Genomic DNA, 13,413 nt, shown 5'->3' with positions numbered 1-13,413 from the left:
GCTCTGGGAAAGCGGGGAAAGTCAAATTGAAAGACTGATCCAGTGGTTGCCGTCATTAACACTACGATGAAATCATTGAAGCATCAACATATTCATTCTGGTCAAGCTCCGATACATGACGAGCTACACCATCATGTGCCATGGATGACGCCTAGAGTCCTCCCTGTTGATTTATTGGCCGAGGAATTGGTACTTCAGCGGGGCGTCGCCGGGCTTCAGGCCCGTGACCGTCACCTTCTGGTCGTCCCCAGGAACCACGTCGATCGCGCTGTCCGACAATTTGACTCCGTCTCGCTCCTCAAAAACGAGGCATTTGACGGGCTTCTGGGTGCTGAGGAGGAGGACTTGCTCCTCTCCGGACTCGGACACCTTCTCAACACTCAGTCCTCGGTTGGACAGATCGAGGTATTTGAACGGCTGCGGCCAGTCAACGTCGCGAGCCACAAGGGTGCCATCCACCCAGACGCGAGCGGAGAGCACATGGGGCTCAGGGAACTGGGAGTAATCGATGACCCCGTCCACGATGATGTTCGTGGTGCCGTTGGGCACGATGGTCACGTTGTCTTGGACGAAGCGCTCGCGGACCTCGAGTCCGGTGTCGATGGAGAGGAATCGAAGTTCCACCATGCCGACAGCCTCCTTTTGGAGGTTGCTGGCCAGCCACAGGTCGAACTTGCTGGTCTTGGGCGGCTGAGCATGCGTCACGCTCCAGTCGTGGTGCTCTCGTCGCACACCCACCGCAATGGGCTTCAGGACACGGGACACCGCGTAGAACGCAGGCTTGGGACGCAGGAAGTAGTCCACAATCGCCCATGAAATAGTCGGCCAGCAGTCATTTAGCTGCCAGAGGAGCGCACCACCGCAGTGTCTGTCGTCACCCCACTGACGCCGCCAGCCGCGGTATCCGAACATCATCGTCTCGGCCTGGACAACCTGGGTCAGGTAGATGTAGGTCTGTGCTCGTTAGCTTGACGTGTCCTCCTAAATAGGACGAGAACCCTACCTCGAGATCCGTAGCCGTCCGCAGATTCTCAACGAGATAAGTGGCAATCCGTCGCTCGTGGCCATCGGCCTTGTTGTGGAAATCCAGCACATGAGATTGAGGGTACAGATCCTTCTCATTCTCGACAAAGTGCTTGACAGTCGACATGTGCGGGAAGGCCTCCATTCCGAACTCGCTGTTAAAGCGGCCCCCGAGGGTGTCGAAGATCTGGTACTTTTCTTGCGTACCATGCCAGACTGTTCCTGGTTAGCAATTTCCTTGTAATCATCGGGCCATAAAGCCTACCATTCCACTGGTGCATATCGCCCACGGTGGGATCCGACGTCACCTTGCCATCTCCCCAAGGGCTACCAAAGTGGTAGACGGTCTTGGGGGATACTTTGCTGATCACAGACGGCAAGATCTTCTCGTAGATGTAGCGAGCGGGGAAATCCGTCTTCAACCAGCTCTCGGGGTCTTGGTCTTCGTAGTTATAGGTCAGACCGTTCTGCTCCTGGACCTGGTAATCTTCGTTGTTTCCAACGTAAATGACAATGGACGGGTGATGGCGCAGCCGGCGAACATTGTAAATGGCCTCCTCTTCGACCGACGCCAGCAATTCGGGCCAGGTCGGGTAATTGCCGCAGCCGAACATGAAGTCTTGCCAGACCAGGACTCCAAGTTCGTCGCAGGCGTCGTAGAAACTGTCGTCTTCATAGCAGCCACCGCCCCAGACCCTACTTGCTGTCAGCTGAGTACCGCGAGGAGTAGACTTGGTCTACATACCTGATCATTGTCTGACGACCATGGACCATGAGGGCAATCCAGTTCCGATACCGTTCCGCGCTGATACTAGGCAGAAGGTTGTCTGCAGGAATCCAGCACGACCCGCCGCAGAAGACATCGACTCCGTTGATGCGGAAGTAGAACGATTTACCGTGCTTGTCCGGCTGTTGAATCAGCTCCGCAGTGCGGATGCCAATCTTTTTCGAGACATTATGGATGGCCTGCTGTCCCTTTTCCAAGGAGGCAGACACTTCATAGCGGGTCGGGTCACCGTAGCCGTTAGGCCACCACAGAGCGGGATTCTGAACATCAAACGTCGCAGTGGCGGTGCCCTGTTGCGGCGCGACAGTCTGGGTAGCAATTTCTTGCCCATGAAGACTCAATGTAAACCGGACATTGTACTCGTCTACACCAGTGGCCTCTACTTCAGCAAAAGCAGACACTTGCGCAGTCTGATGATCGGATGCTAACTGCACGTCTGTCCAGAGATCCGCGACCCGCGCAGAATACACCTCCAGCCGCACCGCACGCCAGATGCCCGCAGTCATCAGGACCGGGCCCCAGTCCCAGCCCCAGTGGTACTGTGCCTTCCGGACCGCCATTCTCGCCGGGTCTCCATTGAAGGAGGCCCAGTTATGGCTGGGGTCCTTCTTCCGAAGCTCCTTGGCCCGCAAGAACGCGCAGTCAAATTCGATCTCCAGAACGTGATCTCCCTCAGCCTGGATGACGTTTGTCACGTCTACCCGATGGGCGAGGAACATATTGGTGGACTCCAAGATCACCTTGCCGTCCAGTCTCACCGTCGCAAAGGTATCCAGACCGTCAAACGCCAGCACGATCGACGCTCCCGCGGGAACAGCCGGCTTTTGGACGACCTTTCGATAGGTCCACGACTTTTCATTGACCCATCGCGCATCGAGTTCTTTGAATCCCACGTACGGGTCCTCCAGCCTGTAAACGCCAAGACACCATTCAGTTAGTGAGGTCTCTCATCACGGACTCCAGATAGGGCCATACTTGTTGTTTGCAATCAGGTCCTGCTGCACGACCGACGGAACCTTCGGAACCGATAGCCACGCACCCTCCGAGTGATCGTCGCTATCCTTGAAAGACCATCCCGTCGAGAGAGGGATCTGAGCGAATGCTGCCATTATGAACGCCAAGTTTGATATCACGTGGGAAAACCAGAGTTGGAATCACCACCGCCGTAGAAACAGAGATGGATTGAAAGAATCATCCCACGGACAGATGGGGGAAATCGGGTCCCTTTAGATATGTTACATCCATCTCCACGAAGCCATGAAGGTTGCAACACATTCCCTTCCCATCAAGGCCGCCGCGGGGAGCTCCACGGAGCTGCTCTCCGTGCCTTACGCGGTATGCCTGCCTATTCAGGCAGGGTAAGTCACGGGGTGAGGTCCGTTCCTAATGCGGTTAGCGTGGTTGGAGTCCCTCTGCTCTGCTGATCTTTTCCCTCTTCTTTCCATTCCTTCTCGACTCTGTCTTAGGCTGATCCAAGAAAGTTTAGGTGCTTGAACGGATGCAATCCCTTTCAGACGTGGGAAAGGATTGCTCGTACCAAGGGATTTGGGACCAACCGTGAAACGGACAATCTCCGCACAATGCCCCCTCAGAGACGGGATGGGCCCCGCCTAGCTCTCTTTAGGACAGGTTTCTTGGACGAGAGAGGAAAGACTCGGCTCTCACAAGACTAATTTCCATCCATACAAAGGTCTCGGTCCTTGTTCCTCCATCCAATTACCGTTCACAAGCTTGGACTAGATTTTCTTCTTGAGGTGGTGTCTCCCGACACGGTGAGGCACACACACCTTATGAGATGGGGAGAGAGACAGGACGGCTTCGCGTCCCGTGTTACTTCTCAATCTGTTGATCAATTCCTCTGGATTTGCGCTGAATACGACAAGGGAATACTCGGTGATGCTGTGGAAAGATCTATTCTGCAGCTCTGTCGGTTTCAAGGATTTACTTGTGACGCGTCCGGCCCTTAGACGAGATCCTATTGCCGCCTCGACGTTGGAGTACACCGTGTTCATTTACACTAACTGACCCTCGTGCAGCTGCCTTCGTCCTTAATTACGCTTTTGCTGCAGCGCGCTAAGGATGGTCTGACGGTCTAATAAGTTACCCCTCATCATACTACCGATCATCTTGTTTCTCCGGACGTAGGCCTGCGTGCACTACAGTCCTTGGTCCCTGGGTCCCAAATTGGGACGGGCATTTTGCCATCCTGGGGGGCAGTAGAATTAAATGACTCACTTTTTTGACGTCAATGCTCCAACTTAGCCGTCTCCTATGTCCCCAGTTAATAAGTTATACACTTCGAGCAATGCAGATCAATTTATCCTATGCCATGATCCGCTCGGTACTTCGGCGCGCGCCTCCATCTATCCAATCATAGCCGCCACGAAACCATGGAGCATCCCGAGATGCTCATCTAGGCGTTAGAGGGGGGCTTCCGAAAATCATCTCATTGATTAACAAGTCAGCCGTTGCGGGCTGGTTTTGGCAACATCTTCGGTGCGCTGAGGACCGCCACCGCAGACTGCAATCTTAATCTGCCAGGATGATATAGTGGCTTGGCTAATCGACCACGGACCCTGGCTTTCCCTCGTACTTGAGACGTTTATGATTCGCCTTATCCTTGATAGAAGAGCCGGGTGTTCTTTGGCTATCAACGCACGGGCGTCTGATGATTCGAGGAAGCACAGACTACGGATAGTTCGGCTCTTGGACGTCTATTCGGATGAAAGGGCGCGGGTAAGCCTGATTGCCTGGGTTGTTGAACCACCAATGCGAGCCAGGCCAGAACTATACCAGTAGGGAAATTCAGGCTTTGGGGGAGGGGGTTTGACCACCTAGCAACGTCTGTTGAGAAATCATTATCCTCACGGTGTACGCGTTGGGTCTGATAATAGAATAGTGGGGTCAAATTCATCGTTGGCTAGTCGATGATTCGGAGAACCTGCCGCGCGAGAGGGGATCAACACCACAGGTTCTTTGGCATCGTTTCACGCCACCGGTACCTAGACACATGGGTTGATCGCAACGAAACCCTGCAGCGCTGTGACCCTATGATTTGCGGGGTGTGGAGGAGCCTGTAGGGACGCATCAGGTTGCAACCCACAATTCCCCAGACCGGCACCTACTCCGGAGTACACCCACCGGGTCCCTGTGATCGCTCAGGCGGGGCGTCCATAGCAACGCACATAGGAAACCTACTCCGTACAGTAATCATCTGTACTAGCCATCAAGCGCAACGTGTGGGGAAATACGATACCGCTATATAACAGTAAGCAGTCGATCCCTCCAGCGCACGATCGGTTCGCTAGCGGTGGGAACAACAGCAGCAAACCCCGGCAATGGGTAGACAGAGTGGAAATTCGCCACCGGCCAATGGCAGATGACCACCCCGGTAAGCTCATGATGATGCCTAATAGCGCTGGTGTAATAATCTTGGCGATACCCCTTTAGTGAAATTAGGCCTTTACTCTAGCGGGTTAGGGTTTGAGCCAACGCCGGTTGCTGATGCGGGCTGATGGGCCGGAGTGGCCGGAGTGGCGGCGTGCTCCGCTAGCGAGGTCGAGAGTGCCGACATCGAGGCTACGCTAGCCGTTCGACCGTCTTCCTTCGTTGGTGGCTCGTGGAGACTAGGTTCCAGGGCTCCCAGGTACTGTCGCAGTGCCTCGCGTATGCACCTGCAGAAATCCGTCCAAATAGTCCACTCGTGCATGACCATCCATACTCAAGAATGCGGGGGAAGCAAAGCGAAACTCACGACCGTGTTGTCTGGTGACGATCTCGCAGGGACTACCGTCGCTGCAGGGTTGGGCCACGGAGGGCGGTAATCCTCTGGCCTGACGGCCGTTCAGATTATATCTGGTTGGACATCGCTCTGACCTTCGGTTCGACTCTAAAACACTCTTGTCACCTCCTCCCCGTTTTAAGCTTGACACATGCCTGCCCCGTGTCGCGGAGTCCATCAGTGTTCGTGATTGACGTTCACCTTATTATCGTCCTGATCTCTGCTCCTCCTGTGTGCTCTTTCCGACCATCGCGCCGTGCAATTATCTAGTGCTACAAAATCCTAGCAGACCACATCGCGCCGCATCGGGACCGGTGGACTGTTCCCTGCAGTCATTAACGTACCGTGTGGTTCTGCGCTCCCGGTCCTCATTAGCCGGATTCTCTCTGTCGTTTGGGGGGGCCCCTGACTTCGGCTGTCCTTGCTTGTTTATTAATTGAGTCTTTTATACCATCGGCCTTGTCTGTGTGCCGGGGCCCTAGCATGCCTTAAGCCGTCTGTGGTAGACTTTTTTTTTCTTTCTCCTTGGAATCCCTCACGGTCGTTGTCCAGCAAACAACAAGCTGCTACTTGCAATGTTCCACACATTCGAAGGGTTTGATAACCCGGAGCCAGCGTCACAATCCCGGGGACGTACTGAGCGGCAGCCGTCGGTCGGTCGCCGGGTGACGACTCTCCGTGCTTGCACGTCCTGCAGACATCGCAAGATCAAATGCGATGGAGAAAGGCCTTGCGAGGCCTGCAGATGGTACAAGAAGGCTGACCACTGCCACTATTCAGACCCTCGTCCTTCCCGTAGGTAAGTCTTTACTTCCACGTCCAGGGTCTAGACCTCTGGCCGAAGCTGACGATTGGAAATCGCAGGCATGTGGAGAAGCTCTCTACGACTCTAGATGAATATCGAAACGTGTTCGAGAGGCTGTTCCCGAGCACTACCCCCGATGCCTTGCTCGCCTTGCCTCGCGAGAAGTTGCTAGAGCTAACAGCCAAGGGCTTCTCGCTGCCCCAAGGCCAGGCTCATCATCCGGCCTCGCCGGCTAACTCGGGGTCTATCGAATCCCATGTGTCACCAATATCCAACGAGAATGGGAACCTGGAATCTCTACAGACCGTGCCAGATGAGTCGGGCGATAATCGGAGTTCAAACAGCAGCGAAACGGCGAATGGGATTTCTGACGATGTTAACGCTCTGTCCCTCTCGGCCAAACAACCCTCGTCCTATCTAGGGATTTCCTCCATACACGCAGTGCTCAAAGTGATAGTCTGGCTCGACCCTGGCTCGATTTCATATCTATCCCGCCAATCTGCTTCTGGGCCGTCCCGAGACTCGGCTGTGGATTATTCAACAAGAGACACCCAACCCTGGCAGGTTCAAGGGATTACGCAAGCCCCTAGTCCGACCCACAATCACATGCCAGCCACCGACATGCAATTACTCGATGCATATTTTACTTACTTCCAACCCTTCGTACCGATGATCGATGAACATGCCTTCCGGGAGACCTACCTTTCTGGGGGCAGAAAAGATGACCGCTGGCTGGCTCTTCTGAACATCGTCTTTGCCCTCGGCAGTATTGCGGCATGTCCGGCCGACGATGCTTCCCACGAGACCTACTATCTCCGCTGCAAGGGCCACCTTAGCTTAGATTCCCTCGGCTCCTCCCACTTGGAGACCATACAGACGCTAGGGCTTCTGGGAGGCTACTACCTGCATTACACCAGCCAACCGAATCTGGCATACTCCCTCATGGGAGCTGCACTACGGATGGCTGCCGCTCTTGGACTGCACAAGGAATTTACAGAAGGTCAGAATGATAGCAATAAGAACAGACTTTCTTCGGTAGACCTCAAGCGTCGGATATGGTGGTCGCTCTTTTGCTTGGACACGTGGGGGGCGATGACATTGGGGAGGCCCAGTATGGGCCGATTAGGCCCAACTATCACCGTGAAGCTACCCAGCAACCGAGAGATGGTATGTTGCCAACCTGGCAGAGAGTAGTACGTTACTGACACGCGCTAGGGCAATGTGCTTGATATTCTCCCGCTCCTGGAAAACGTCCGCTTCTGCCAGATCGCTACTCAGATCCAAGAGATTTTGGCGGTAGCGCCTTTGACCAAACACAACGAGATCTCCCACTTTGACGGTCAACTGCTCGAGTGGTACGAAAATCTTCCGAGCATCCTCAAAGACCACGAGCCGTGCTCCGAATCCATGTCAACCACTCGGACGGTGATGAAATGGCGCTATCTGAACCAGCGAATGCTCCTCTACCGCCCGACACTCTTGAGCTACGCCATGCGTCGCGTCCCGTACATCGCGCTCCGCTCCGAGGAGCGGACAGCGATTGAGAGGTGCCGCGCGATTGCCGAGGCCACGATCCACGACATCGCGTCCACTGCCCAATCCCACCAGATGTCGGGATGGAACGCCGTGTGGCTCTTGTTCCAGGCAACGATGGTGCCGCTGGTGGGCTTATTCCTGAACGACAACACCACGTGTGACTCGCGGGCCACCAACGAAGCATGCCTGGCGCAAGTCGAGCTAGCGATGCTCACCCTCGCACGCCTGCAGGCCTGGAGCCGTACCGCCAAGAAGACATTGGATGCCGTTTCGCGAATCGTCGAGGCCAGTAAACGAGGGCCCGACATGGCGGACGACGCGAATATGAGCCACGAAAACATTCCTGGGCCGGCTCCGGGGATTCTTCCCTCGCAGAACGAGTTCAACCGCGTGACGGTCGCGAACGAGGGCGGATTCTCTGATCCATTCGCCGGTCCGTTCCTGGATGACTCGACCGGGCAATATCTGTGGGATTTCCTGAGCTGGGGTGACAGTAGCTTGATGCCGGGCGTGGACAACGTCAACGAAGCTATGCTGCTTAGCCAGGATGATAAAGGCATCAAGTATGGGCCAAACGCCTCGGGATTCTTTGGCGGGCCTGTCAATTCTGAGTCGGCCTACTTCGCCAACCCTGTATCCTTCTATGGATGATCCACCCTGGTGGTTGGAGGGAGCTTTGGTTCCCACTTTCGGGATACTTTCAATTCTTTCACTCGTTCTTTTCCCCCGGTGCCATTGATGTGCCGGGTTTTGACAATAACATCTATTTATTTGTCCTTCTTTTGCACCTATTGAATTGCTGTTTTCACTATTTTCTTGTTGTGATGCATTTGGAGTGACTTTGGTGGGATGGAGGGGGGGTAGGATTAGGGATGGCGGGATTGTATATAAGTACAGAATTTATTATTGTATCCATATCTGGTTATATGATTGTTCATTCCTACTGTGACGATATATCTATATCTATTTTGACATGGCTATAGTAGGCAGTTAAATATAGACCCGATTAGGCAATAGAGTGACGCTGAGTCAGCCTCCCACCGATCGCCAAACGTCACGTTTCGCTTCATGTTGATCCTCGCATCACTTTGGCGACACATCCATGGACCAGTTGACACCTAGATCTAATGGTCCTACTATCACCCCTCTCAATCGACCAATAGTACTCAGATAGGAAAATGGCATCGGTATTCCACCGACCATCCCTCATCTACGGCGCGGCCATCGCCCTCCGCCTAACTCTCCTGATCTACGGCGCCTGGCAAGACGCCCACTCGGCTGTCAAATACACCGACATCGACTATCTCGTCTTCACAGACGCAGCGCGGTATGTCGCTCGCGGCGAGTCGCCCTACGCCCGCGACACGTACCGCTACACGCCGCTGCTAGCATGGCTGCTCGTCCCGACGGCCGCGCCGGGGCCTTTCTTCTTCGCGTTCGGCAAGGTCTTGTTTGCGCTGTCTGATGTCCTCGCCGGATGGCTGATTGCCAGGAGCCTTGTGTCGAGCTATGGCATGGAGCCTGCCCGTGCGCTTAAATACGCTTCCGTGTGGTTGCTCAATCCTATGGTTGCTAATATCAGCACGCGTGGGAGCTCCGAGGGCTTGCTCTGCGTTTTGGTCGTTGCGCTACTATGTGCGGCGCTGAGTCGGAGGGTTGTCTTGGCGGGTGTGCTGCTTGGGCTTGCCGTTCATTTGAAGATTTATCCGTTTGTTTATGCTGCTTCTATTGTTTGGTGGCTGGATCGTGAGCGTGCGGTGTCTGCTACTACCACTACCACTACTACTCCATCCGGCAATGGTAGTGGTAGTATAGGAGCCAAACTCATATCATTCATCACACCCGCGCGCATCCGCCTCGGCCTCGCAGCCCTCACCACCTTCACCGCACTCAACATAACCATGTACCTCCTCTACGGAGAACCCTTCCTGCAACACACCTACCTGCACCATCTGTCGCGCATCGACCACCGGCATAACTTCTCCCCCTACAGCTCGCTGCTGTATTTGGTTGCTGCAGGGGATGTGCAGACCGGGTGGAGGTTCGAGTCGCTGGCGTTTGTGCCGCAGTTACTGTTGAGTGTGTTGGTTATTCCGCTTGTGTTGGGGAAGAGGTGTTTGGCTGGGACGATGCTGGCGCAGACTTTTGCTTTTGTGACGTTTAACAAGGTTTGTACGAGTCAGGTATGTTTTTTCTCCTCTTTCTCTGATTTGATCTCTGGGTCAGGTCTCAGTATAGTGCTATGCTAATGGGGGCAGTACTTCCTATGGTATCTAATCTTCCTACCATTCTACCTCCCACGGTCGTCCCTCCTCCGCCAGCCCAGACGAGGCGTAACCGTCGCAGTGTTATGGGTTGTTTCTCAGGTATCCCCCCTTCTCCTTTCCTTCCCCTTCACAGTCAAGCTACTCGGTATGAAGCCGTCCAATACTAACAGAGCCCAGGCCCTCTGGCTCCAACAAGGCTACAACCTCGAATTCCTGGGCCAGTCGAGCTTTGTCCCGGGTTTGTTCCTCGCTAGCTTGGGGTTCTTTGCGGTGAACTGTTGGATTTTGGGCATTATTGTTTCTGATGTGGGGTGTTTGTCTGTGCAGACTGAGGGGAGGGTTAAGGCTAAGGGGAGGGTGGAGTAGTTTGATACTAACTATTGGGTTGGGTGCTGTTTTATGTATTTTTGCGAGTGTATATAGATTGACATGTATTATTATGATAAAGAGATATGGTGTATATATTAGTAGTAAAAGGAGTATAAAAAGAGCATGGTGTGACAATCCATCCATCTAGACAAGTATCATCTACTAATAATATCTCACAGATATATATAGTACATGATGCGTTCCTATTCTACACTACCAGCCCAGTAGGAAGTAGACGTAGACCCAAACACCAAAACCTCTCTACAAACACATCCGGTCCCTGTGACATGTGTATATATATATCTACCTAACCCCAACAGCAAGTCCATCCTACGTCTATTCCCGTGATATCTTCCACAGACTTTACTGTCCTTTCATGTTCATGATTCTTGTCACTGTTACATGACACGATGATGGAAGTGATAATCTGCCTAAAGCCTAGCCTTAGGCAACCCGGTTCCTTGTTTACACCCTACACTGTAGAGTCTACATTATAAGGATGGAAGGATGGTACAGCGGGTCTGGAATTGTCACCATTGACCACTGAGCTTAAAGAAGTCTGGTGATGGAGAGTGGATCTGGGGTGACCGTGACCCACTTGGCGGGTCACTTGGAGTATACCTACCATGCAACCTACAGAAGTTAGGACGCTTACTGTTCTACCAAGGGACTCTATATCTTACACTACAAGTCAACACGAAATGAGTTACAACTAAGCGAGATAAGCACAAGGAAAAAAAATAAGTAATCATATTATCATAACATCGTATCGATAGATCGATCCATACATGCTGTCTCTTGTCTTATGGTCTAAGCCTTAGATACGTCCGCAATAATCTTATACGTTCGTGCGTGGATGCTCAACGGTCGGGTGCGCGGGTATACGGCGCCTACGATCTGTCGGTTGGGTCCGTACTGCGGGTAGATGCCGTCGGCGAGCTCGGCGAAGTAGGCTTCGGGGCGGGCGTCGTGTAGTGTTTCGAGGATGTGTTCGCTCCAGAGGCCTGTGCATTGGGTGCCGATTAGTTGGAAGTAGGGGTTGAGGGGTGGGCAGGCCGAGTCGAGGTCGATGAAGCGGATCCGGAGGTAATCGAGGGCGGGGTGGACTTGGAGGCTGTGCACGGCGCCGACGACGAGCTTCTCGAAGGAGTGGATGAAGTTGAGGTTTGTGATCCCGGAGAAGTCGTCGAAGAATGGGAGCCCCGGTGCGGTGCGTTTCTCGCGACAGCAGTTCTTGACGACAAAGTCGACCGTCTTCAGCCGTGACTTGGAGGGGGATGTGCTGGCGGCGGTCCGCATCGCGCGGAACAGACCGGCGCAGACCTTCCCCGTGAAGGCCAGCGACTCTAGCTGGGGCGCAACCTCCCCGAGCAGGCGGCAGAGATGCGGCGGGTTGATGCCGTCGCCCAGCCAGCCGGATTGGGAGGTGTCCTTGTTGTGGAAACCCTCCAAGGTGATGTTCATGTGGACCAGCGCGGACGGGAGTCTACGCAGGATGTGTGCGACCGTCTCGTATCCCTCGATCTTGGGCTTGGCGTATCCGCAGTGCCACTCGCGGACGCCGGGCAACGCCAGCGACAGACCGTTCCAGTGGCGGTACTCGCGCATGATGTTCCACGCGCCCCGCATGACCAGGGTCTGGATGCCCGGGAGCACCGGCAGCCGCCGCCCGGCGGACTGGCCGGTGGGGTCGTCGCGAAAGTGACGGACCATGGGCGGGCGCTTACAGTGGCCGCCCTCCAGGGTCAACAGACAGGCGTCGGGAAAGGATGTCTGCACGTGGCGCAGGATCTCTTCCAGGGTGGCATTCTGGCTGGAGTAGTGATACTTGTACTCGTTGTGGCCGTCGGTGTCCTCCCAGGCGACGGTGGTTTGCAGGGCTGCCACCTCGGCCAACCCGTTGTGCTCCATCACATGCCGTCGGGCGGGGGCGTGGTGGGCGGGAGTTTTGGCGACCCGCTTGCCCCAGACGGGGATCCAGAATTCAACGTGGCGGACGTAGGGGGTCAAGTAGGGATGGGATTGGAACCATCTGGCGCTCTCGGCCAGTTCGTCGGTGGTGCCTTTGATTTTGACTAGGGATTATCAGTAAGATAAATCTATTTGAGAGAGAGAGAGAGAGAGAGAAGAAGAAGAAGAAGAAGAGGGAAAGAGGGATGCGTACTATGGCGATAAATCCGACTCTGGACCAGCCAGCGCCATACGGGACAGATGAGGGACAGATTAGACAAGACTTTGCGTCGGGGGTGTCGCAGGGACTTGTTCCAGGTTCGCGTGGTGGATTTTCCGGGCCCCGCAGCGGTGTAGGCGGAGGTGCGTTCACCGAAGAGGTAGTCCAAGACGGCCTCGTGGATCTCGATGGGTAGATTCTCGAACTGGATCTCGGGACGGGAGGGACGTGGGGCGGCATCTAGGCTGGGTTCCTCATCGGGATGGACCATGGGGCCATCCACGACGGGATCCTCGGGGTCCTGACAGGCCGGCTGGTCAGGGAGATCGGGCAGCAGGCCATCCGGAAGCTGAATTTCGGCACTGGTGCTGCGGGTGGTCTTGGAGAAGGGAATGGAGGCGACGGTAGAGACTCTGGCGAGGGAGTTGACGGAGACGGGGCGGGGCGGAGGGAGGGTGGAGATCATGGGGGGGATTTCCATCTGGCGCGATAGGGACTCCATTGAATTGAGATTGTGGGGGAGAGAGAGGAGAGAGAGAGAGGATACAACAGAGGAAGAGAGTTAAAAGAGAAGCGAGAGAGATAAGAATGACGACGGACTAAGCGCGGCCAGCGTGGTCCATGGCGTGTCCAGCATTAGGCCGTCAGGCTGGAATGATGGAGAGAAAGAGAAAG

The 13,413-nt window shown here is 54.7% G+C and overlaps 4 protein-coding genes across 4 annotated transcripts; 2 read left to right on the top strand and 2 right to left on the bottom strand.

Moving 5' to 3' along the window:
* Positions 1-5: 5 nt before the first annotated feature.
* Positions 6-3,090, bottom strand: BDW47DRAFT_36892 (beta-mannosidase). Its single transcript, XM_024818836.1, has 5 exons — positions 2,786-3,090; positions 1,769-2,719; positions 1,289-1,719; positions 1,004-1,239; positions 6-954 (listed from the first exon to the last, which is right to left on the bottom strand). The coding sequence occupies exons 1-5, from the start codon at positions 2,917-2,919 to the stop codon at positions 172-174; spliced, it is 2,535 nt and encodes an 844-aa protein (XP_024671565.1). The 5' UTR covers positions 2,920-3,090; the 3' UTR covers positions 6-171.
* A 2,878-nt stretch (positions 3,091-5,968) lies between these two features.
* BDW47DRAFT_36881 (putative C6 transcription factor) lies at positions 5,969-8,804 on the top strand. Its single transcript, XM_024818835.1, has 3 exons — positions 5,969-6,390; positions 6,456-7,563; positions 7,612-8,804. Exons 1-3 carry the CDS (start codon positions 6,167-6,169, stop codon positions 8,581-8,583), a joined length of 2,304 nt encoding a protein of 767 aa, XP_024671564.1. The 5' UTR covers positions 5,969-6,166; the 3' UTR covers positions 8,584-8,804.
* A 245-nt stretch (positions 8,805-9,049) lies between these two features.
* BDW47DRAFT_106815 (glycosylphosphatidylinositol-alpha 1,4 mannosyltransferase I) lies at positions 9,050-10,666 on the top strand. Its single transcript, XM_024812851.1, has 3 exons — positions 9,050-10,115; positions 10,191-10,298; positions 10,377-10,666. The coding sequence occupies exons 1-3, from the start codon at positions 9,111-9,113 to the stop codon at positions 10,563-10,565; spliced, it is 1,302 nt and encodes a 433-aa protein (XP_024671563.1). The 5' UTR covers positions 9,050-9,110; the 3' UTR covers positions 10,566-10,666.
* Positions 10,667-11,378: 712 nt separating this feature from the next.
* On the bottom strand, positions 11,379-13,204 carry BDW47DRAFT_117960 (uncharacterized protein; the record flags this gene model as incomplete). Its single annotated transcript, XM_024815147.1, has 2 exons — positions 11,379-12,643; positions 12,733-13,204. The coding sequence occupies 2 exons, from the start codon at positions 13,202-13,204 to the stop codon at positions 11,379-11,381; spliced, it is 1,737 nt and encodes a 578-aa protein (XP_024671562.1).
* Positions 13,205-13,413: the final 209 nt, after the last annotated feature.

This window comes from Aspergillus candidus (genome assembly GCF_002847045.1).
Source record: "Aspergillus candidus strain CBS 102.13 unplaced genomic scaffold BDW47scaffold_26, whole genome shotgun sequence".
Classification (NCBI taxonomy): domain Eukaryota; kingdom Fungi; phylum Ascomycota; class Eurotiomycetes; order Eurotiales; family Aspergillaceae; genus Aspergillus; species Aspergillus candidus.
This window is presented reverse-complemented; position numbering and strand designations above follow the sequence as displayed.